Here is a 26,066-nt window from a genome sequence, read left to right as displayed (position 1 = left end):
GGGCTATTATCTTGCTGATGGACCCATGACATAGACAGAGATTGCGCATTAAGTATCCTTTTAGAATCTACTTCCATTGTGCCCTGACCAAATTCAAGGCACCCAGTGCCAGGAGCAACAAATCAACCATATAGCATTATCCTTCATGTTCACATAATTTTTTTATCTGTCCAAAGGACATTCTCCGAGAAGGATTATGGCTTCTACACATTCATTTTAGTAAATACAAGTCTGGCTTTTTGGTGGCTGTCTTTCAGGAATGGGGTCTTCTACCCTTCTACCCCAGTTATGTCGGCTGGCGACACCCAGGGGGAGGGCCTTCTCTGTGGGAGCCCCAGCCCTGTGGAATGAACTGCCCCCGGAAATACGTAAGATCTCCGACCTCCGGGTGTTTCGCTGCGCATTGAAGACCCTGTTGTTCTGCCAGGCTGGGCTATCAACATAATAATTTTAAATTGGGGTATTTTAAATTTCTGGGGTTTTAAATTGAGCCGAATTTATTTAATAATTTTTAATTTTTAATTGATGTTTGTCTTGTGTTTTTAAATAGGCTGTACGCCACCCTGAGTCCTTCGGGAGAAGGGCGGTATAGAAATAAAATTATACTTAGACTTAGACTTACCCTGGAGGCCAGTTCCAGTCAGAGAGCAACAGATGGTCTGACTTGATACTGCTATACCTTGAATCTGGGGGGTCAGCTAGGATGTGTTTTGAAGTTCTCTTGGTTCTATCTATTCTTCTACTTCTATCTTCTACAGTAGAAGAAGAGCTCAGGGTTGAACTGTGGCGTTCTTGATGTTCTCGGAGCTTGGTTGTTTCCTTCCTTCATGACCCAACTAGATAACATCATCAGTGCTTGAAGGGAGTGGGTTTGCTCTCTGTTTGTATACAGTGGCTTGTTCAGTCAGTATGGATGGGAGTGTTGTTTTCTTCTCAGAAGTTCCTTGAACAGACTGTTGTTTACTGCTTGATGGTCGGTCTAGTATTAAACCTGGTGTTAACTCCTGCTAATCTGGGTGTTGACTGCTGGCGAGGAGTTATTTTGGTCTGTATTTGTTTTCTCATTTTTTTCCTCCACCATTCAAACTGTTGTTCTATTCAACCTGGGTTCAATTTTCCTCTTGCGACCATGTCCAGGGAGGTTTGCTATGGATCTTAACCTTCTTGATAATACTAGCATCCATGGTCCCGGGAACATAAAGCTCTTTGTAGCCTTTTAATTCTTTCCCTGAGCCATGGTGGCGGCAGTGATTATAATGCAATACTGCAGGCTATTTCTGCTGATTGCCGGCTGCTTGCAGTTGGGCAGTTCGATATTTACCGGCTCAAGGTTGACTCAGCCTTCCATCCTTCCGAAGGTGGTAAAATGAGGACCCAGATTATCGGAGGCAATATGCTGACTCTAAACCATTTAGAGAAGGCTGTAAAGCACTGTAAAGCGGTATATAAGTGCTATTGCTATTGTCCTCCCTGGCTATTGCCTTCTTTTCCTCTGCAGGCAACTCTCTGCTTTTCTTTTTCTTCTGCTTGTTAATTGTGCTGCATGCAGTGATACAAAATACTTGGGTATGAGGGGTCCTTGGTGCTCTCTTAGGTTTGATATTTTCTTGCAGACATTTTATTACTCAAACTAGGTAACATAATCATTGCTGTTAGGGAGTAGGGTTTGCTCTCGGTGTATATTTCAGTGGTTTGCCTATCAGTGTTGGTGGGAGTGGACCTAGGCTGGGCTGTTTACTGTTAGCTTGGTTGGCTGTTCCTAGACTGGGATATTGTTTACTGCTTGATTGTCAGTCTGATATTAATCTTGGTGTTAATAGATAGATAACCTTTATTGCCATTTTTTACTGTGGGAACACTGGCGCACATTAAAAATGAAATTTTGTTGCCTGCTCTCAAAACTATACACATATATATGCTACATGCATATATACACCCACACTCACACATAAATACATACAGGGGTGAAATTCAAAATTTTCCCCTACTGGTTCTGTGGGCGTGGCTTGGTGGGCATGGCAGGGGAAGGATATCGCAAAATCTCCATTCCCATCCCACTCTGGGGCCAGCCAGAGGTGGTATTTGCCGATTCTCTGAACTACTCAAAATTTCCGCTACTGGTTCTCCAGAACCTGTTAGAACCTGCTGGATTTCACCCCTTCATACTTACTTACTTACATACATACAGGTAAAGGTTCCCCTCGCACATATGTGCTAGTCATTCCTGCTAGGGTGCGCTTCAAGGTGTTGGTGACCACCTTTAAAGCGCTCCATGGCTTAGGGCCGGGGTACTTACGAGACCGCCTTCTGCCACCAATAGCCTCCCACCGGCCAGTACGCTCGCACAGAGTGGGCCTCCTCAGGGTGCCGTCCGCCAGACAATGTCGGCTGGCGACCCCCAGGGGGAGAGCCTTCTCTGTGACGGCGCCCACCCTCTGGAACAACCTTCCCCCAGAGTTACGTATAATAACAGACCTCCGGATTTTTCGTCGGGCCCTGAAAACCTATTTATTTCAACTAGCTGGGCTGGCTTGAGCTAAATTTTAAATTGATTTTAAATTGGGTTGTTTTAATTTATGGCCAAAATATTTAATTATTTTAATACTGTTTTTTAAATTTTGTATGCTCTGTTTTTACTTAGGCTGTGCACCGCCCTGAGTCCTATTTGGAGAAGGGCGGTATAGAAATTTAATTAATAAAATAATAATAAAATAAAAAAATAGGGGGCGATGCTCATCTCTGTTTCAAAGCTGAAGAGCCAGTGCTGTCTGAAGACATCTCCATGGTCATGTGGCCGGCATGACTAAACGCCAAAGATGCATGGAACACTGTTACCTTCCCACCAAAGGTGGTCCCTATTTTTCTACTTGCATTTTTCACGTGCTTTCGAACAGCTAAGTTGGCAGAAGCTGGGACAAGGAATGGTAGCTCACCCCATTACGCGGCACTAGGGATTCAAAACGCTGAACTGCCGACCTTACTGATGGAAGGTGTTTAAGTCTTTTTGTTTCCTTTTTGGCTTGTTGATTGTTTCTTTTGAATGGTAGTAAATGCTGTTTATGTCTATGTGCTTATTGATGACCAATTTGCCGGGTTTCCAGGAATTCCTACCAACACTGACAGGGAAAGCCACTAGAATATAAATGAGAACAAACCCTACCTCCTACCAGCACTGATGATGTTACCTAGTTTGGGTAATGAAACATCTGCAAGAAAACAAGAAGCTCAAAAAGCACCAAGGACACTACAAATACTTTCCTCTATTGATATTTGAATATTTTTCTCCATTCAAGCAGGCTGAGTATCTGATTATGAGATTGAAGATACCTGTGATAGCAATTAAAGTAGTCTGCTTGAGAAGTCATTAAAATCCAATAATGTCTTTTAATTTCTAAGGGTAGCAATAATTATGCCATGCCATATTTCATTAATATTATTTACAAGAGTATGTTAAGTCATACATGCAGAGTCTGGATTATGGAATAAAGAATGGTTGAAACCATTTAGCTGGGTCAATTTCAATTTATTTCAGGGCAATTGGGAAAATATTTTGGCTGTACATACACACTAAGGGGGTGAAAGCTGACATGCTTAATGTGCATCTAATTCACACAAATACTTGCAAAGTTGGGTGCCATCACTGGGTTTTTACCTGCAGGATCCAAGCATATTTCTACTAATGGTACAAATATGTAAATATAATTTAAATGAATTAGTTCTTCAGAAACAGCAGCATAACATTTTGAATTCCTAATTTGTGTAGGAAGTGAGTGGGTAAATGGAAAATGGCATATGATTGATTTGTTGATTTTATTTCCTGCATTGTTACCTAAGCAAGACATTGTTTGGATATGACAGAAAATAGTGGTAGAGATAGAGGTGGAAGTTCTCAAATATTTCTAACCTTTTAGTGGTTAATTAAATTGTTAGTTTATATAGTTACAATAGAAATCCAATTAATAGATTGAATGAAATAATACCATTTTATCTGTCAGCAACAGAAGAAATCTCTAGTATTTTCCTTGCTGAGTTGTTTCATTCATTTGATATGTGTTGTGTAATTTTTGTAGCCAAAATAATAGAGCATGACTTGTGCTGTAAAATGTGCTGATTTCAGTTGTGCCAAATTGCTTGTACAGCTCATTTTATGTTGCACATGACAGGCTCCAAACTTGGGATGTGTTGGTCTGTGCTAGAAATAGCAATTTGGACAATCTATTGAAATAAAATAATTTGCCCATTAGTTTATATTAAAAGGTTCTTTATTTTCACACGAAAAACTCAAGATTCCCTTTCTTCTCCTGAATGGTGTTTAGCTGCAGTTTTTTTAAAAAAAAGCCTCCTTTGCTTTTTATTTTAAATCTGAATTTTATGTTTTATGAAATGATAAATTATTTATATTTATGTCACAATTTTCATGGTCACAAACACAAGCTTATGCTAAGGTAATTTTCTGTTTTGCTAGAAGAGCAACAGTGGTGCTGCAATTGGCAGAACAGCAATAATCTATTGACCTATCGATCGATAGATATAGATATAAAGAAAACCTTGGTAAACTAAGAAATTGAACTCGTCTGGTTTTGTTGGGTTAATTTCCACATAACAATCAAATGTAAAGTTTCTCCCATTTGTGAATGAAATTAATATATAAATAATTCATTTGCATTATGGACAATAGCAAGCATATAAATGGCATAATGTTTGAAAACGCCTTTCAAGCCTTCAGTTGGCTTTGCGAAACTGAATGTGGTCAGGCTTTGTGCAGTATTGAAAAAAATGCAGATTTTCTGGATCAGTTCCATCCTCCAGAGTGATTTATATTGACAGTCAAAGATTTCGGATGGTTTCCTATCCTCATTTAGCTTGTAATACTCCAAACGTCTTTGTTTGGGACATAGGAGGAATAACTACAAGACTGTTCTGTGTTTTTCTGACATATTTAAAATAGTTGTTTTGTGTTGTTTCATAAAGATATTGAAGGGAAATAATAATCCCTCACCTTGCATGCAATGGGCTGCTGACTGCTGTAAATGAGGGCAGATGTTCAGATTGGATTTGGCATTTTTGTCTGCCTATCGAGTCCTTCATGAGGACCTGGGATAGGCAGACATAGGTGTTACAGGTATCATTGCAGAATGTAAGCTGTTCCAAATAAAGCTGCCTTTTGCAATTGACCAGTGATGAATTTGTCAATGCCTATGGTATTCAAATGATGCTCCAGATATTTTGGGATTGCATCCAAAGAGCCTATTACTATTATTATTATTGGTTTCTTGTGAAGCCAGATGTTTAGACTAGATTTGGAATTTTTGTTCATTTATCGAGTTTATTATTGTTGTTGTTATCGTTATCCCCCCAAGAGTCACTAACAAGGTTTGTATGAAGAATAGCTTTTTGGTGATTCAGAATTTGCTAGACTCGCAGAAAAAAATTAAGAAAAGTACATGTAAAGACTAAGCAGATGCATCCACGCAATTTAAATTGGGTTAGTGTTAAACTTCATTTATTTCCTAATTTAGCATATTGAGAAAACATGGCTTGATTGGTTGTTTATGGTTTAACATATTGTGTGAAGCCAAAAAAATGGGTGATTTCAGAAGTTGTGTGAATGGACTCTGGAATGGGACGTTGTGTGAAGTAGTGTATTTCCCTTTCCAGTGATTTCAAAGCTTCTCAAGCTAAATTTTTTTATGTTATTTACTTTTTATGTTTTAAAACGTTAACTGTACACCATCCAAAGTCCCTCTGTGAGGGAGATGGGCAGTTTCTAAATGTGATAAATAAATTAAAATAAATGAAACACATTAATTAATTGTAGCAGAGGATGGAAAGTAAGTTTCTAATTTGGTCAAAATAATAACTGTACAAATGATGGTCAGGCATTTGGCACACTTTGTACTAGCAGCCAAGTTGGAACAAAACCAAAACGAAGGATGCCCAAAACTGGAGATCAAAGTTTGCTCTGTGCAGAGCTCACAATGTGGCAGATGAAGAAATAAAATGTGTCTTTGGGAGCCCCTGAAATCTTTCTTATAGGGTGGCTTTTCCATTAATTTTGTGCTCTCATAAAAAGAAAATAGGGACAGCCAAGCAAGACCTAAGGGGGTGGGGTGGGGGGAATGACTTCTTCCTATCAACTGCTACCAATCTGATACCCTTTAGATGTATGGGACTTCATTGCCCATAATCCTCAGCACAGGAAGCTATGCCAGGCAAAATTGCCTCAACATCTTCTCACTGCTGCAAGCAACAGGAGGCCTGGACTGAGGCCCCATTGATTGCGAATGATGCTTTTTGTCAGTCAGGGGGCGGCCCCTGCTTAGGCCCTGCAAGGATGGGAGACCACCAGGAGATCCTGGGGGCAAGTATCAAAGACTTGTTATCTCAGGAGTGATGTGGCCTTCTAGTCCTCTAAGCATGGTTGGGCCCATGTAATAGCGATCACCTCAACTACAAATGCTGAAAAAAAGGCAGAAGACAAAGACACTTTCCATATTTCTGCTGAGGAAACTGGCCCTCATTTCCTCTTTAGTTTGCCCCTGAAGGTGAAACCAAGTTTTAGGGAGAGACCCCAAAACCAAAGATGGCCAAAACAGACAACAAAAGAGAGCTGGTGGCCAAGAGGTGAGGGGGTGGGAGGGAAAGAGAATCAAGATGGCTGCGGGAGGACATGTTGGATTTTAGACAGGGAAGAATTCTATTGGGAAACCATTCTCGGCTGATCATTCCACGTGCAACATTGTGCCCTGTCCAAACTTGAGGGTTTTCTTGGATAAAGGGTTCATGTTTTGATTTGATCTGACGTTTCCAGATTTGGCTGAACAAAATGGCCAAAAAAGGTCAAGATGGCGTCTGTGATGGGCCAATCAAAGCTCTCCTTCTGCAGCACATTTTTTTAAAAAAAAGGGCGGGGTTTTTATGACCGTTATGGCCGCCATCTTGACTTTTTTTTTTTTTTTACTACAGCCTGCAGACACCCATTTTCCAGTATTTACTTAATGGGTGTGTATGTGTGTGTATATTTTAAAAAGCATACTTCACCTTGAAGTTCATGTGGGTTCTATTGAGAAAATAGGCAGAGGAATCTTAACACGTTGTCAGCCTGGACAGCCTGCCTGTTTTTCTATATGTATATTTATTTATTTATTTGGTTGGTTGGTTGGTTGTGCAACCATCATTATCACCTAAGTGACTCTGAGAAGCTACGAGAATTAAAAAGCACAGCAAAATATAGTGATAGCTAGCTAGCTAATATATATAGCATAAATAATAGGTGGTTAGGTTAGGTTAGGTTAGGTTAGGTTAGGTTAGGTTAGGTTAGGTTAGGTTAGGTTAGGTTAGGATGGATGGATGGATGGATGGATGGATGGATACATACATGGATGCATGGATGGATAGATAGATAGATAGACAGACAGACATGGATGGATGGATAGATAGAGATAGATACATAGATATATGGATGGATGGATGGATGGAGATAGATAGATAGATAGATAGATAGATAGATAGATAGATAGAGAATTAAAAGGATTCTGGTGTGTTTTTAAAACCCTGTACTTTACTCCTTGCCCTCCATTTTTCTACTATTTTGCAAAGAGTGTAAGAAAGCAATTGTATGATTGCTTTCTTACACTCTTTGCAAAATTAAAAAGAAGGGAGAACAGCTTATTTTCTAAGACAATCTGCCATCCCCCTTTTCTGCTTTCCCTCAACATCCTGACACTTAAAGGAGGGTGAAGGGATGATTTTAGAAGAGGAGAATAAAAAAAATGTAGGTTTTCTCAGCCTGGAAGATGAGCATGACCACATACCTGTTATGTACAGTATATACTTGTATGCACACACATCCTCCAGTATGGGGCTCTTGGCCTTGGGGTTTATGCCTTGCTTTCCCCCAAGAGTTCCCAGGACTGGAGAAATGGCCTGCCCTGTTTTGTTTTGTTTTGTTTTGTAAATCTTAGTTTTGGAGGATGATGGTCTTCTGCGAGTGAACCTTTCTTCTCTATTGTAGATAAGCCAGGACTGGTCTCCGAAAGGCTCTGAAGGCTGGAGTAACATTGGGAGAGAAAAGGCCATCAGAGGCCAGGCTTGGGAAAGTGGATGCCTTTTAATACAATTGGTTAGCCAGAAAAAGTGCTACCAGGTTCCTCCTGAGTGTTGACTATTATAGACCAGGAGTGGGCAACTGTGACAACTTTACAATCTTTGTGGACTTCAACTCCCAGAATTGGATGTCTCAAAGGTGCTTTTTCAAAAGGCAACTGGACTTTCTTTGTTTTTCCTTGAAGACGTTTGCTTCTATTCCAAGAAGTTTCTTGAATGAGAAGCAAAATATCTTCAAGGAAAAAATCCAGTTGCCTTTTGAAAAAGCACCTTTGAGACAACCATGACCTGGATGACGGAGAATCTCCATAGACATTCCCAGAATTTGAGTTAGAGAGTTAATGACCAACCCTCAGAATACTAATAACCAGATAACTGCAAAGAAAATAAATCCTTCCATTTCCCACCAGTTAGTTAGAACTGAAGAAGCTTCTTGGATGAGGAGAGAAATGTTTTCAAAAGCCCAGTTGCCTTTTAGAAAAAGTATCTTTGGGACTACCATGACCAGAATGATTGAGAATTTCCATATTGGGCAAGACCAATTCTCAGATGCTTGAGTCTGTGAAGTAATTATCCCTCTCTGTTACCATATCATATAGAAATTATGAACTATACTTAAGATGAATTTTGTTTTTCTTGTGTTTTGCAGATGATGGTGCTGTAACTATTCAGTTTTGAGCTGATATTACATCAGGTGAAGAGGCAACGAGAATCTTTGTATGTTGTCAAAGTCCTCTTACATTCACCAAAATTCTTTGGAAACAAGATGACTTTTAAAAGTGAATATATTGGATTTCATTGATGTGACTCTCCAATAACTCAGATGCATCTAAAATGAACACTTTTCCTGAAAAAGAAATGTTGAAGCCTCATATGAGAACTTATTTAAAAATCCAAATCTTTCATTGGAATCATATATAAAGAAGTGAACCAGAATGTATGTTAATTCTAGAAGAGTTAGAAAATATCAGTTTGTGCACATTTTTGCCACTTGTTTTGTCCTGTGCTTCATGTTTTTTTGGGTAGAAATTGATAACCCTAACCTTGTGCACTATATGAAATCTCTCTCCTACAAATACCTCATAAACAGCTATGCTTTTGTGAATGACAACCTAACTACTAGCAGATGTAACAGGGTAGCAAGGCATCGATATTTGATCAATCACGAGGAGAAATGTCAAGGGCAAGATGTTCTCCTCTTGATCTTTGTAAAGACTTCACCTGAAAACTACCACAGGAGAGATGCAATTCGACAAACATGGGGTAATGAAGACTACGTTCATCACTATCTGAATGCCAACATAAAAATCTTATTTGTTTTAGGACAATCAAGAAATTTTTCACTGAGAAGTCAAATGCAAATGAGGCTGGAAAAGGAAGACGAGAGGCATGGTGATCTGATTCAACAAGACTTTTTGGATACTTTTTACAATCTTACCTACAAATTACTGTTGCAGTTCAGCTGGGCAAACAAGTTCTGCCCTCATGCCAAGTTTGTCATGTCAGCCGATGATGACATATTTATCCACATGCCAAATCTTATTGCATACCTCCGAAAACTAGCACAAATTGGGGCTCAGGATGTTTGGGTTGGGCACGTCCATCATGCAGCACCTCCCATAAGGAATAAAAAAAGCAAATATTATGTTTCCTATAAAATGTATCCATGGCCTGTCTATCCTGACTACACAGCTGGAGCTGCATATGTTCTATCCAGAGACGTAGTCGCTAAAGTATACCGAGCCTCACAGACTCTTAATTCAAGTTTTTACATAGATGATGTTTTCATGGGATTTTGTGCCAACAAAGTGGGAATTGTACCACAGAATCACCCCTTCTTTAGTGGGGGAGGAAAGGCTCCATATCATCCTTGCATTTATGACAAAATGATTACTTCTCATGGACATGTAGAAGACCTTCAGTATTTTTGGCAACAGATTACAGATCTAAAAATGAAAAACATTTCTTCTGGAGTTTGGGGTAGTATATATTGTAGAATAGTTAATATTATGCTGCTTTGCAGATTATATAATCACGATACATATCTTTGTTCAGCTGCATTTTCCTGATACTTGAATATCAGAATAGATTTACTGAGCCAGAAATGAAGGAGGAAATCACTTGCTTTCTCCATAACAAATTAAAATGAACATAGCAAAAGTTCAATAAAAACTTGCCTGCAGATTGCACAGTTCTCCAAAGGTACATTATAATTATAAAAACAATTTTCCTATTATAGTAAAGTTTCCCACCAGATAACTTTAAGAACTAGATAGATCTTGAAGTTAACATTTATACTTTTTGATCTAGAACTATGAAATTACCAAATGGAAATGGAATTGTCGATTAGTTGAAAAACACACATTTTCTGATATGTTAATATTTGCAGGTCACATGAAGAATGATAAAGTACTTGCTGTGACAGTATATTAATGCAAGAGCACTTTTCCCACACACACACATAGTTCTATCACTTCTAAGCACGTTATTACATTTTGATCTTATGTTTTTACAACTCAATAGCTTTACGTGTTTTATTATGTGATCACTCAAGATGAATTTTAAAAAAAACAACCTGATCCTATGCAAGTGGTGCTACTGTTGACATTAAATACTTCTAATAAATTTTGCAAAGCTGTTGTCTTACATTTCATAGTTTTAAATTGCACACTAAAACAAACAGCATAAAATTGATGGCCCTGCCTCAATGCTCCAATCTACAAAGCCCCATTTGATTTATTCAGTTGGTGTTCACGGCAATTGTATTATTTCCCCAATGATTCCCATTAAGCAAGAGATATTTTTAAGAGATTAATACTGAAGGTACACTCCAGGAACACAAATATGAGCCCTGCAGAGCACTCTTTTAAAATGTTATGTATTTAATTCCGTTTTTTTTTCTTTCAAAAACTATGAAATCGGCATATACATGATTAGGCAGCATAAATATATTTTAAAAGAAATTAACTGTTTACATCCAAACTGTGCCAGTTTCATAAAGTAATTTTCTCTTAATCAGAGTTCCAGGGATTTTATCATTTGTACTCGTTCAATTGAAAACTTCTCCCATTCTGCATTTGTTAGTGTGAGTAAAATAACTACAACTTCCACTTCCAGAATGGGATGAAGCAGGGTTGTGTTGTTTGCATGCCTCTAGGCATTCTTTTCTTCAAAACGTTTCCTTTACTGGTTTCTCTCCTCCCTATTTACTGAGTTTTGATGTTGAAATTAAGACAAATGTAATATCGATTTTATTGGGGTGAGAATTCTGTTTCTGTAACCAATTTCAAAATAATATAAAGCTAACTACTGATAGACAGACCATAGACACAAAATGTTTGAATATTCTCATCTTGCCCTCAAGCGAACATTTGACTTGTCTGTTGTGTCAGATTAAATGCTTATGTTTTTGCAGAATTACAAAGCATAAACTCACCTGTGTGCTAACTATGAAAAGGCTATGTATGGTTTTTGTTTTATAGTAGGTTTGTTATGTTGAAAAAGTATTAGCTAGTTGTTAAGGAATAGAGTTGTAGATTGTTTAGCACAGAGAAGAATGATTAATTATTTAAATACTTTATGAAAGCATCCTTTTTTTCCCTTAAGACTCTTAAGCTTGGGGATCTGAACATTATCTTTAAAAAATTTTAAGAGGAAATTCTTAGGTTTACTAGTGTTTCAGATGCAGGGCTGAAATACTATTTTTTTCTTGGCTTCACAAGTACTTGCATCAGCCTGAATTGTCACTCAAGCTATGTATTGTTACACGATTGTTATACTAGTTTTTACGTGTTTGGTTTGCAGCTATTTGATTAAAAAAAAATATCTAAGGGCAGCAATTATTTATTCACGATACTTTGTTCTGAACAGTGTTTTATAAAATATCTATTTTCAATAAACATGTTGTGCATTTTGTAAATGTTCTCCTGTAATTTTTCCACAATAACATTTGCTTCTTATAAAATAGAACATTTGGAATAGATTATCTGTTTTTCTTTAAGGTTGCAATTCCAATAATTGTCAATAAGATTTTGTCTCCTGTCTTAGGTGGGGCATTTAAACTGTGTGCACATGAGATGCTAAATTAAAAACATCAGATAACAAGTACACACTGTGATTTAACCTCCATTGCAGGCAATTTTAACTGTGTTTCTTGGTACATTTTAGCCACAAATTTGGTTTCTGGAAACCAGGACATATCTTTGTAATGTGAATAAAGTAGGAATCATACAGGAACACTAAAGGACCCTCTCTATTCACATTATTATAAAGGAAAAATGTGCTTGTTTGGAAATTACATTAAAAATCAGCTAAATCCCATTATTGGTAATATATCTTCTGATGAGGCCTAGCTGTCACAGAAGGACAGCCATTGGAAAACATCTGAGGGGCCTCACTGTCAAAGACAAGGACATGTATGTTACAAAGAGTTACTTATTACCTAAGGACAGCAATAAATTCCCGTATTACTAATTACAGAACTAAGGAAGGTTGTCTAGCTAAAGATAATCTTATAAACTAGAAAATAATGGTTTAGTAATTAGGAAGTGTCAATTATCATATAACAAGTGTATGTTAACCATATATGGAAAAATGCATGTGCTCACCAAACCCTTTGTCTTGGAAACATATATAAGCAGTTGTATCAGAGTTTTCCGGGGTTCAGAATTTCAGGTACAAACCTGGCTCTGAACCTGCGCAATAAACTGTATCTGGCTGACCCAGGAATGTTTTTCAGTTTTTCATTCCATAACATTTGAAAACAGCCTGATTTTATCAAAAGGCCTGATTTAATCTCAATAGCCTGAAATATTGATAGGAATTAGTGATGGCAATTTTGCATGTACTAAGTATTTTACTTCTTTTGTAGCAGTAATAGAAATCTGTATTCTCTATAGGATAATAACCTTTCCACGGTTATTCAAATACTGAACGTTAATGTATTTTTTTAAAGGTGCACCTTAAATATGCCTATGCTCATGAAAAACAGATTATAATTGGAAGGAATACGCTTTGCCAAAGAAACACATTTTAAGAATCTTGTATTTTAAACCTCTCCCTAAACATTATGCAAAGCCTTGGGTTTGGTGAATGGTTCAACCCCCCCAACCTCCAAAAAAACACAATAGATTATTTTACAAAGGTCTTCAAATTCAGCAACTTTAAGACTTGTGGGCTTCAGCTTCCTAGGAGTTGAAATTCACAAGTCTTAAAGTTGCCAAAGTTGGGCACCTCTGCTTCTCCTCCTACCCTCAAAATCTTTAAAAATGTATTTGTTCTTCCAGGCCTTGTGTAGTGTGTTTATGGAAGCTTATTGGTAATTTCTCATTAAAGGGAGTATGATTGGCAGGACACATGGGATTACATTTACAGTATCTATTTTTCTAGCATGGTGCCTTAATGACTACATCGAACTGGTTTATAGATTTTAATATATAGTACTATTTTTATTCTTATTATTCTTGACATAAGCCACCCAGAGTCATTTTGGAGTTGTGGGGCTGTAACTCTTATAAATAAAATAAAATAAATAATTCTGGAGATTTTCCTGTGGAATAAATATGCTTCCATACTATAAAACATGCCAAAGTGCGAATATTTATCTATAGGAATAAAGAGGCCTTAAGAGTGTGCTTTTATAGTATCCCAATTCTATAATCTAATACTTAGTATATCTGGAAAGAAGATCATACAGTTACTTATCAATCACATTACACCTGGGACACTCAGAAATGTAATTTTTGCCAGGTCTGAATCCTCCTTCCTCATAAATGAATACAAAAACAGATTTTTAGCCTTTTCTATAATTGTATCAGTAATTCTATCCAAGCCTACCGTTTAACATAGTTTAGTTGTTGTACATATTTATTTTGCAGTATTCTGTCTTTTTAAAAAGGCAGTTTCAACGAGTTGTTGATTATTTAGATGAGTTAGATACATCTGTTAGTCTTGGGAGCTTATGAAATAGTCAAGAATTAAAGCCACTGTATTCAAAAATCATATGTATGTAGGATTCTCTTCCATGTATGAAGTTACAAACAGACACAAATTCTTCCAAGATATAAATTTTAGAGATCTCTAAGATGGCAACAAAATAATGTGAAAATTGGATTAAAAGCATTTAAAAATAGTTCCCGTTACAATAAGGAAGTGATTTATCAATGACAAAATTCATTAACAGGGTTTGGAAGTAGTGTTGGAGGATCATTCGAATGGGAAAAATATATTAATAACCATAATGTTGCAAAAGTTTTCACTTATATCACATTAACAAATATATATGCATTCATATATACATATTGTAAAATACCATTCCCACTCAGTTATGCATAACATGGCTTTTCCCTTAAAAATTAGGGAAGTAGTTTTAAAGTATTATATACATTATATACATCTGGTTTCAGAAAAAATATTCCCCTCCATAAAGATAAGCATTTAATAAAGATAAACAAGGATTTATAAATACATATTTATGAATAAATATTCCTAAGTATAAAATACATATTGATTTATAAACACATCATAAAGTACAAATATGTATTTTATACAAACATAAATAAAATAGAAAATAAATTATAGTTAATAAATAAAATATTAAATGGTTTTTAGTGTATGCAAATATTTTTGAGAGGAGATACTTCTGAATTTCCATATTATTCTGGAGAAAGCCTTTTTCTCTATATTTTGCAAACCAAGCATCTTGTCAATCCTTCATGCTAGATGAAAAAAACTCCAGTCATGGGAGATCTGATTATTACATTATTATATTTTGATTATTCTTCTCTGCATCTTTTATTTTTGCTCCATATTATTTTTTTGAGATAGGTCCATGTTCTGGGTTCATACAAGGTCAATGAACCCTAATTCATCCTTTTACAAATAAAATATACACAACATTATCTTCAAATTTTGTGCTAGAGACCCAAGGAACTAGTAATGGAATACAGGTAGTCCTTGACTTACGACCATAACTGGGACCAGAGCATCTGTTGTTAAGCAAGGCGGGTTATTAAGTGAGTCGCGCCCAATTTTCTGACCTTTTTGCTACGGTGGTTAATTGAATCACTGAGTTGTTAAGTGAATCAGACGGTCATTAAGCGAATGCGCCTTCCCCCATTGACTACGCTTGCCAGAGATAGCTAGGAAGCCCACAAATTGCAATCACTGATGCTGCCACATGCCCATTGCCAAATGCCCAAATTTTGATCACATGACTGTGGGGATGCTGCAATTATAAATGTGAGGACTGGTTTTATGTCACTATTTTCAGCACCATTAGAACTTGGAATGGTCACTAAACGAATGGTTGTAGGTTGAGGACTACCTATATATTTGGAACGTAAGAGCCTCCTTTTTTTCCAATCCCACCCATGGTCCTGAAATTGCACATATTTCTGACACAATAGTAACACACCACTTCCTTGATCAGAACAACAGATGGATCCATTTTTTAAAAAAATAATAATAATAACCACTTTTCTGAGAACAATAAATTTCCTACCTTCTCCTAGTGGAAAGATTTTCTTCACTTTCACTTATTACCAAGACTCTGCTGGAACCTCCCTGACTCGCTTCATGCATCACTTCAATCTGGATATTAGTTTTTTTAAAAACACAGGAACAAAACACAAAACAAAAGAAAAAAGTTTTGAGATTCAGGGCTCCTTTATCTGCCTAGAAGACAACTTCTAAATTTCCTATAAAAACTGCCGTCACCTGGAAACTCGCATCTTAAAGAAATGAAAATTTATTTATTTATTTATTTATTTATTTTATTTTATTTGTATACCGCCCTTCTCCAACAGGACTCAGGGCGGTGAACAGCCATGGTAAAAATGGCAAAATCATTCTGGTTTGGCTCTCAATTTTGTTTTGACTCTAAAACTGGTCATCTCACAACCACCTTTATGCTGCCCAATTCTTACTTGGCCGGGAACCTTATATGAAAAAAATAACAGGAATTCATTTATGAATAATATAACTTGGAAGTCCAATGACTCTTGAAAAAATTTCAATGTCTGAACTTTCATGTGCCTGTCTATTCCAGTATTTACTCCTTGTCCTCTGTTACTTCCTGTGCCTTGATGGTTTTGTCTGGGAGTATCAGAAACTGACATTAGAAACTATCTAGGATTAGGCACAACTGAACAACAACAAAAGGTTTAGTAAATCAAGCCATTTCTGACTGGAGATCAATTTAATTATTATTATTTGATTCCTTTTGTCAGATCTGTTTCCAAGGATTGCAGGAAACAAAGCTGGTGACCAATCATGTTCTATAACAGTGATGGCACCGAGTGCCGAAAAGGTTGCACGGAAACATCGCATGTGTGCGTGCACACTCGTTGGGGTCGCGCTCTGGAAAACCCGAACTTCCGGATTCTAGCACGTATGCATGCCTGAGGATCAGCTGGCCCGCACGCATGCACAGACCAGTTTTCAGCACTGCCACATGCGTGAAGGAATCATGCTCTGGAAAAGCTGAACCTCCGGGTTCTGGCACGCATGTGTACGTGACAATCAGCTGTGCGGCGTGTACGCACACACTGGTTTTGGGCACTGCCGCGCGCGCAAAGGACAGCTGATTGTCGCACGCACATGTACGCCAGAAACCTGGAAGACAAACAGGCAAATGCTGCTTGCCAGGCGATATGGCTTTGTGTGCCACTTTGGACATGCATGCCATACGTTGGCCATTACGGTTGTATAAGATGGGCCTAGCCTTCTGGATATGTATGTATTTTGGAAAGTGGAAAACAGATATATTAAATTTTGCAATGATTTGACCTGCCAGTTTTACTTCCAACACACTTCCACCAAAACCTTCTGAAACATGGCGCCACCAAAAATGGATGCTGTTAGGTATTTACAGGTAGTCCTCAATTTACGACTGGTTGTTTTAACTACTGTTCAAAGTTATGACGAACCTCCCCAAGTTCTACTTACAACTCTGTTTTGAAGTTCCAATGTCTGCTTCCCTTCCCCCACAGTCCCATGATCACATTTTGGGCCTTTGGAACTGGCCCACCTTTATGGCCGTTTGCAGCTTCTTGTGGTCACATTTCTGGCAAAAAATGGCCATCAGGTACAATGAGTTCAATTAACAACCACTGCAAAAAATGTTGCGAAATCCGGTGCGGTCATTTGATGACGCACTTAATAACCGGCACGGCTTATGACCATAATTCTGGGCTCAATTATGGTCATAACTTGAGGACTACCTGTATTACTACAATTTTATGTGCATTGTTGGCAATAAAATCTTGTGAGGCGAGGGAGCAAAGTCTAGACATCGGAAAAATAGAAGGCTAATTCCAAACTTCTCTAAATCGCTAAGGTTGAGAAACATTGCTGAAATTTCTCTCCTGAAAACTTAATTTGCAAATATCACAACTCTCTTACCTTAATTCCACCTTTAGCCTTCTTTACACTTTTCTTTTTTGACAAATCTGCATCAGAAATGGATTTTGGAGGGCTAGGAATTTCTACTGATCTTCTATTGGGAGCTGGAAAAAAAAAAAGACCAGATAAACAGAACTCTCAAAAGATCAGAAAATGCCACACCATAAGCACAAAGACAAGAACTGGCAGCTCACTGGATTAGGCAGCATTTCAAGTTGTGTTATCAGATGTCTGAAAAAAAAAATTATCCAACTTAATTATGCTGCTTATACAATAGAATTTTTAAAAACTTGGAATTTTTTCCTCTCTTCTCCCCTTTTTACTTACCATTAGTTGTGTTTATGCAATGCACAGAGAGGGCCTCCTCAGGGTGCCGTCGGCCAGACAGTGCCGGCTGGTGACCCCCAGGGGGAGAGCCTTCTCTGTAGCAGCACCCGCCCTCTGGAATGACCTACCCCCTGAGATACGCACGATATCAGATCTCCGGACTTTTCGTCGGGCCCTGAAAACACACCTATTCCATCTAGCCGGGCTGGCTTGATCCCATCCTCTCAGTTTTAATTGAATTCGGTTTTAATTGGGTTGTTTTTAAATCTTGGGCCGAAATTATTTAATTGTTTTTTAAATTGTTTTTAAATTTTATATGCAATGTTTTATCTTGGCTGTACACCGAGTCCCGCGGGAGAAGGGCGGTATAGAAATAAAATAAAATAAATAAATAAAATAAATAAATAAATGCAAACAATGTTTTAACTGTTTTGCGAGAACCCCACCCGCGTTATTTGAGGGTTCAGTGTACAGATAGTCCTGGATTTACAACCGTTCATTTAACAATGGTTCGAAATTACAGAAGCTTTAGGAAAAGGTGACTTATGACTCATCCTTAAAGTTATAACCATCACACCAACCCTGATGGTCATGTGATCATGAGTTGGGTGCTTGACCATCATCTTCCACAGCATGGTGGGGGAGGGCACCCTCTATCCTTATCACTTTCTATAGAGGGACTATTGAAAGCTTCCTATTGTATCCACTGTGTGGTTTGGAGTTATCACTGTTTCGGACAGGAAGGTTGGGCAGAGAGTGGTGAGGACGGTAGAAAAGATGATTGGAAGTTCACTTCCTTCTATCCAAGACATGGCATAAAAGCGATGTTTGACCAGGGCTTGCGGTATCGTCAGGGATCCTCTCCGTGACCAGTTTTCTTTGTTACCTTCTGGGTGGAATCTTTGAAGTATCCAAAGCAGAACAACTAGATTTCATAATAGTTTTATACCAATGGTGGGTTTCAAAATTTTTTACTACTGGTTCTGTGGCTGTGGCTTGGTTGGCATGGCATGGCTTGGTGGGTGTGGCAGGGGAAGGATACTGCAAAATCTCCATTCCCTCCCCACTCCAGGGGAAGGTTACTGCAAAATCCCCATTCCCTCCTGATCAGCTGGGACTTGGGAGGCAGAGAATAGATGGGGGCGGGCCCAGTCAGAATTTTTACTACCGGTTCTCCGAACTACTCAAAATTTCTGCTACTGGTTCTCCAGAACTGGTCAGAACCTGCTGAAACCCACCTCTGGTTTATACCATATAGTATCAACTTTGTGAACTCTCAAGATTCTTTTTTTTGCTATGTATTCTAAATGGTCTGTATTTTATATATATATATATATATTTATTATATTATAGTTTATTATATTACATTATATTATATTATATTATATTATATTATATTATATTATATTATTATATTATATTATATTATATATTATATTATATTATTATATTATATATTATATTATATTATATTATATTATATTATATTATATTATATTATATTATATTATATTATATTATATTATATTATATTATATTATATTATATTATAGATATATCTCTTCTTCTCTCTTACATTGCTTAGGAGGAATTTATATAATTTATAATGCTGGTAAAAAGGGGATGGGGCTTTAATCATGTCTCTTGGTGACATTTTGACTTCTTATTTTTTTTTTGTATTCCCTGCAGGCTCCCTAATGGAGAAACAAGTAACATTTCTATTTCTAATGTCACCTTTCACTACTGCTCCATTGCCAATAAAAAATAACCAATAAAAACTAAATATAGTAATATAGCTCTCCTGCTATTCGCAACCTTAATTTTCTTATCTACACACAATCCAAACACGCCTGTGCTTTTATTTTTGTCTGTTGCATTTCCTTTCCCGGCAGCATCCTTATACAGATAGTCCTCAACTTACAACCTTTCACTTAGCGACCGTTTGAAGTTACAATGGCACTGAAAAAAGGGACTTATGACCCTTTTTCACATGGTTGCATGATCAAGATTCAGAAGTTTGGCAACTGACTCGTGTTTATGACAGTTGCAGTGTCCCAGGGTCATGTGCCAGATTCATTTAACAACCGTGTTATGAACTTAACGATTGCAGTGAATCACGTAAGAACAGGTTGTAAAATTGGGCAAAACTCACTTAACAACTGTCTTGTTTAGCAACAGAAATTTTGGGCTCAACTGTGATCGTAAGTCGAGGACTACTTATATCCAGTTACAAATATGTACCATTTCCCCCCCAAAATAAGACCCTCTCTTATATTTTTTTGAACCCCGAAATAAGTGCTTGGCCTTATTTTCAGGGAGGTCTTATTATTTTGGGGTGCATGGAGCAAGACGGGGCTCCTCTTGCCGTCTTACCTGATTTCCAGCTCTGTCTCCATTTAAATGCCCGCTGCACTGTATTTGATAGTACAGTGGTCTGCGCACCCTGTTATTAACACAGCTGCCTGCAATTTACTGCTGGTTCGAATCTCTCCAAGGCTCAAGGTTGACTCAGCCTTCCATCCTTTCTAAGGTAGGTGAAATGAGGACCCAGTTTGTGGGGGCAATAAGCTGACTTTGTATAAATATACAAAAGTATGAAGGCTATTGCTTAACACATTGTAAGCCACCCTGAGTCTCCGGAGAAGGGCGGCATATAAATCAAATTAAAAAGTGCATGCGCTCAAAAGCCTGATTGGGCTTATTATCAGGGGATGTCTTATTTTCAGGGAAATACGGTATGAATTCCCTTCTCTTCCTGCATTTCCCATCTTTTCTTGCTGTCTCCTTTGGGGGTCAGCAGGCTTGCTGTCCAGGCTTGGGCAAGACAATAGAGATCTTATTAAGTGAGAATTAAAAAGACCTAATTCTGCTATTTTACAATTATCTTTGCCTAAGGTGCAATCAGACAAGCCCTGGAGTCCAATCCCTTGCTCGGTGGAAAAAAAATCCAATTTAAGAACCACAGAGAGATAGTTGTTTAGCCTCTGCTGAACACTACAAAAAAGGGGACACCACAACTTGCGGTAAATTCTACCATTAAATCGTCGCAGTGCAGAAAATTCCAGGAGTTGTAAAGTCACCGGTAGTTGAAGAACTATGACTCGCACATTCAGAAAGACCTGTAGGACTAGCTTGAGAGTAAATATGTAGAAACATATAGGTGATTAAAAAGACTCTTAACCTGGGTGCAATTCCAGGAACCAGCACCCTACTAAAATAGCTAGAATAAATAGAGAAAGGACAAACACCTGGCCAAGAAAACCTGTCGAGCCTAGCAACCTGCTCGACATCGCTAACGTGTGCTGAAAGCATCGAGGGACATATACATACTTGGTGGTGGTGGCACTGGGTGAAGGCGGCTGTATGCGGGGTGTGGGGTGGTGGTATCGGGTGCGACGGGATTAGGGCCGTTCCGGAGGACACAGCGGCAGCACCTTCCAGAACACGCTGAAGACCAATTACGCCCCTAAAAGAGGGGCGTGGTAATAAACAAGGGCGCAGTCCTAATGAGTTAATGAAAAGATGGGCTATATAAACGCCCCATTCTTGGTGTAACGTAGCGCCGATTTCAATCGTGTTTACGAATCACAGTGTGTAGCCGGATGCGGATGCAAATAAACCAGCGGGCCAAAAGAGCTGAATAAGGCTGTAGCTGTGTTTTGATTGCGTCTCGCACGGCATTCCTGAGACCATCTCTCTAAACATGTGGCTCCAGAGTCACTCAGTCCCACGGTATTCCCCCAAAACCTTACCTAACGAGGCAGGACGGACGGTTTTAGGAGAGGGTCTCTTGGGCGAGGATTCGGGATGAGGGGCAACGGGTTGTACTGGCCGGGTCTGCTTGGCTGCCAACTTCTTGAGGCTGACTTGTCTCTTCTCAAACATTTCTTGCACGTCTTCGAGTTTCTGTAGTACTCTTTGGGCATTGCTCTGCAGGAGAAAAAATAAATAAATTGGGGTTATGAAAGGAACCAATAAAGGGGACGTGGTGACTCAGTGGCTAAGATGTTGAGCTTGTCGATCGAAAGGTCGGCGGTTTGAATCCCTAGTGCCGCATAACGGGGTAAGCTCCCGTTACTTGTCCCAGCTTCTGCCAACCTAGCAGTTCGAAAGGACATAAAAAATGCAAGTAGAAAAATAGGGACCACCTTTGGTGGGAAGGTAATAGCGTTCCGTGCACCTTTGGCGTTTAGTCATGCCAGCCACATGACCACGGAGACGTCTTCGGACAGCACTGGCTCTTTGGCTTTGAAACGGAGATGAGCACCGCCCCCTAGAGTTGGGAACGACTAGCACATATATGCGAGGGGAACCTTTACCTTTAAGGAACCAATGCAATGCTTCTACTCAAAAGCATCTTTTTGGCACCTGATGCTTGGTCTTAGCATTGATCCGGGATGTCCAACCTTGGCAACTCTGTGGACTTCAACTCCCACAATTCCACAATTCCGGTAGTTGAAATCCATAAGTCTTAAAGCTGCCAAGGTTGGACACCTTTGATGTTGACTATCAACTGACATTATTGCCTTCAGATTTGAAGGCTCTCAAATACCCTTGGACGAATGTTCATCAAACACTGGCTGCCCACTTAGGATCTTACCTTTATTTCTGGGGTGAGAATCATGTCAAACTGGTTGTAGAACTCCTTTGCATTCAGCATCTGGTAGTCTTTGAGAGTTTCCAGGAACTTCTCTATCTCACAAAGTGCAGTTTCAGCTCCCTCTTGTGTCTGGCATTTGTCTACAGCTTGGGAAGCTAAGAGGTAGATTCCAGCTTCACCCCACTGGCTAGCCTTGAAAAAGAGGAGATGAATATGCTGTTAAAAGCTCAGATAATACATTTCCTCAGGGTCCTTGTGGTGTGAGCTGGGTCGTTTTAGGGGAGCAGAAGAATGAAGACTTGGCACCATTAATATACAGTATTAAATGGATACGTTACCATCAATCTGTGAAATTAGGCATTTTATAGAATGCCTAGGAAATCTATAGAATGACAAAAATGGAACGCCAAAGGATGTAACACTTAATATTGCACACGTTCTATGCAGTGCCAAAAGGCAAACCAGCAAAGTGTAGAATACTCCTGCTAAAATCCTATTCTAGCCTTCCTTGTTGCAACAAGTAATCAATACTGGACTTTTTCTCTTTTCTCTTGGGTTTTTTTTTTCCAATAGGAAAATCCTATATTTTATTTTGCATTTCTTCTTTCATTTTCATATACATCTTTTAAATAAAAGGTTAACATTAGGGTTAAGATTAGGATTAGAGTTAGGATTAAGATTAGGGTTGGGATTAGAGTTAGAGTTAGGATTAAAATTAGGGTTGGGATGAGGGCTAGGGTTAAGAACAGAGTTAGGGTTAAGAATAGGGTTGGGGTTGGGGTTAGGATTAGGATTAAAATTAGGGTTGGGATTAGGGTTAGGATTAAAATTAGGGTTGGGATGAGGGTTAGGGTTAAGAGTAGGGTTAGGGTTGGGATTAGAGTTAGGGTTAAGATTAGTGTTGGAATTAGAGTTAGGGTTAGGATTAAGATTAAGATTAGGGTTGGGATTAGAGTTAGGGTTAGGATTAAAATTAGAGTTGGGATGAAGGTTAGAGTTAGGGATAGGGTTAAGATTAGGGTTAGGATTAAGATTAGGGTTGGGATTATGCAAGCCTAATCCTAGCCATTTTCATGACTCTCTTTTCATACTTTGCTTAAACAATTCTTGTCATTCTGCATAATACCTAGGTATTATATACAATGCCTAGGGAAAGTATATAGCATGTTAAACTAACACAGACATTTCATGCTTTGCCTAAAAATGTCACACATTCTATAGATTTCTTAGGCATTCTACACAATACCAGTTTTTCACACATTGCCGGCAACATATACACCATCTCAGGCCAAGTAGTCTTTTATGTAGCATGAGAGGCAGGGGAGCCAACACAGTCAACAGAAAAGGGATCACAAAAGTTATAATGGTGGCTATAATCATTTTATCGAATCCTACTCTTTTTATGTGTTCCGTAACTTTGAATGATTACCATGCAAAAAATGGTGGATTAAATTTATTTATTTATTTATTTATTTTATTTCGAATTTATATACCGCACCTTCTCCCGAGGGACTCAGGGCGGTGTACAGCCAGATAAAAACATACAATACAAACATTAAAAACAATTAAAAGAATATATATTAATTTGGCCCCAGTTTAAAAAGACAAACCAATTAAAATATTTAAAAATATGTTAAGCCAGCCCAGCTTGCTGGAAAAAGAAGGTTTTAAGGGCACAGGGGAAGGCACTGAGGTCTTGGATTCTCCTTATCTCTGGGGGCAGCTGGTTCCATACGGTAGGTGCCCCCACAGAGAAGGCCCTCCCCCTGGGGGTCACCAGCCTACATTGTTTGGCTGATGGCACCCCGAGGAGGCCCTCTCTGTGGGAGCGCACGGGTCGATGGGAGGTTGTCGGTAGCAGCAGGCGGTCTCGAAGATAACTAGGTCCTATGCCATGGAGCGCTTTAAAGGTGGTAACCAACACTGGGGAAGTCACAACTGAGTTATTAATGTAACTGCAGTGATTCACTTAACAGCTGTGGCAAGTGAGGTTGTAAAATGGGGCAAAATTCCCTTAACAACTGTCTCACTCAACAACAGAAATGTTGGGCTCAATTGTGGTAGTAAGACTGACTGTATATTGTTCCGTGAATCTTTAATACTATTGAGCAATTAATTTTTTCTGAGCTTTACTCACAGTAACCCAGCCTTCTTACCTTATCTAACTGTCTGTGTAATTCAAGGGATTTCCCTAAGATATCGTATTTTTTCTTGGTTTCATTGGCAAAGTCATCACAGATCCTCCTGAGTTCAACACACTTCGGTCTAATGGAATCAATTGCATAATGGTCGTTTTGGATTAACTGGTCTCCGTGGACAGCTAAGGACTGGGCTCTTTCCAAAGGTTCCTGTAAAAGAAGGAAGGACAAAGAAAACATCAAAAGGCTTAAGGGAATAACCCACAATTTAATTGGAGTTTCAGCCATCTACATCAGGGGTGGGTAATTTACGGCCCCTTTACGACCTGTAGACTTCAACTACAGAATTCCATGTTGCAACATCAGCCATGTTGCAATCATGTGGTGTCTTGCTTAACGTCAGTGTTGCTGGTCACAGTTACGATTGTTAAGCAAGAACAAGCTCTATTACAAAGCCCAATTTACCTGTCCTCTTTCTTCTAATTGTCTTTGTTCCCTCAGGATATGCTCCACGCGGGAGATGCTGTCTCCAATATCCGTGAAGACTGCTTGCACTTCCATCAAGTTGTCCAGTGTTAATTTGACCTACAAGAAAAATGGGCACAAAAAGGTGGAGCAAATTTGCTACAATTCTCTGGCTGTTAGACTACAGAAGTCAAAGCAAATCATAGATAATCAAAGGAATAATTCTTCTACCAAGACAGACAGACCGCAGATTGACCGATAATGCGTACTTTCTATCCACAACTAGAATATAATAAAACAGCTTTTCATAATTCGATGTCCTTCAGTTATCGTTGCCTGCTGGATGAAGATGGAATTTGTAATCTAATGCAATTTGAAGAGCCTGTAGTACAGTGGACTAAAGCACTGTTATTAACAACTGCTGCTTGAATTACTGCAAGTTCGAATCTCACCAGGCTCAAGGTTGACTCAGCCTTCCATCCTTTCAAAGGTAGGTGAAATGAGGACCCAGATTGTGGGGGCAATAAGATGACTTTGTATAAATATACAAAAGTATGAAGGCTATTGCTTAATGCATTGTAAGTCGCCCTGAGTATCCGGAGAAGGGCGGCATATAAATTAAAGAAAAAAAAAATTAGAGAGGGCAGTTTGGCAAATGCTATAATCATCTTGGATTATTTCACATACAGGTAGTACTTGCTTACCAACCATTCATTCACTGACCATTCAAACTTACGACGGCACTGAAAAACTTTCACAACAGGTCCTTGAGGTGGCAGCCATTGCAGTGTCGCTGTGGGCACATGATTGTGATTTGGGTGCTTGGCAACTGGTGCATCTTTACAACAGTCACAACACCACGTGGTTGCATGATAAACATCTGCAACAATCTCATCTAGCTTCCAATGAGCAAAATTAATGAGGAAGTTGCCAGAAAGTTGCAAATCAGTTCTGTGACATTAAACTTAAGGACCCGCAGTGATTCACTTAAAGTCCACGGCCAGAACTGCCAGCTTAAGTTGGCGTGG

At 38.7% G+C, this 26,066-nt stretch overlaps 2 protein-coding genes across 2 annotated transcripts in view; one reads left to right on the top strand and one right to left on the bottom strand.

Moving 5' to 3' along the window:
- Positions 1 to 26,066, bottom strand: part of MCF2L2 (MCF.2 cell line derived transforming sequence-like 2) — a 231,445-nt gene that overhangs the window by 108,960 nt on the left and 96,419 nt on the right. The window contains exons 10-15 of the mRNA XM_070946454.1: positions 25,039 to 25,158; positions 24,592 to 24,783; positions 22,436 to 22,627; positions 21,588 to 21,765; positions 17,509 to 17,612; positions 15,608 to 15,696 (exon numbers count right to left, since the gene is read on the bottom strand). Of these exons, the coding sequence (XP_070802555.1) occupies positions 15,608 to 15,696; positions 17,509 to 17,612; positions 21,588 to 21,765; positions 22,436 to 22,627; positions 24,592 to 24,783; positions 25,039 to 25,158 (875 nt within the window). The remainder of the gene's footprint in view (positions 1 to 15,607; positions 15,697 to 17,508; positions 17,613 to 21,587; positions 21,766 to 22,435; positions 22,628 to 24,591; positions 24,784 to 25,038; positions 25,159 to 26,066) is intronic.
- On the top strand, positions 9,042 to 10,175 carry B3GNT5 (UDP-GlcNAc:betaGal beta-1,3-N-acetylglucosaminyltransferase 5). Its single transcript, XM_070946455.1, has one exon. It carries the CDS (start codon positions 9,042 to 9,044, stop codon positions 10,173 to 10,175), a length of 1,134 nt encoding a protein of 377 aa, XP_070802556.1.

The sequence above is a fragment of the Pituophis catenifer genome, unplaced genomic scaffold, assembly GCF_029215685.1.
Source record: "Pituophis catenifer annectens isolate HBS135680 unplaced genomic scaffold, rPitCat1.0.hap2 SCAF_6, whole genome shotgun sequence".
Lineage (NCBI taxonomy): Eukaryota > Metazoa > Chordata > Lepidosauria > Squamata > Colubridae > Pituophis > Pituophis catenifer.
Note: the sequence above shows the minus strand (reverse complement) of the source record. Positions and strands in the feature narration are given on the sequence as shown.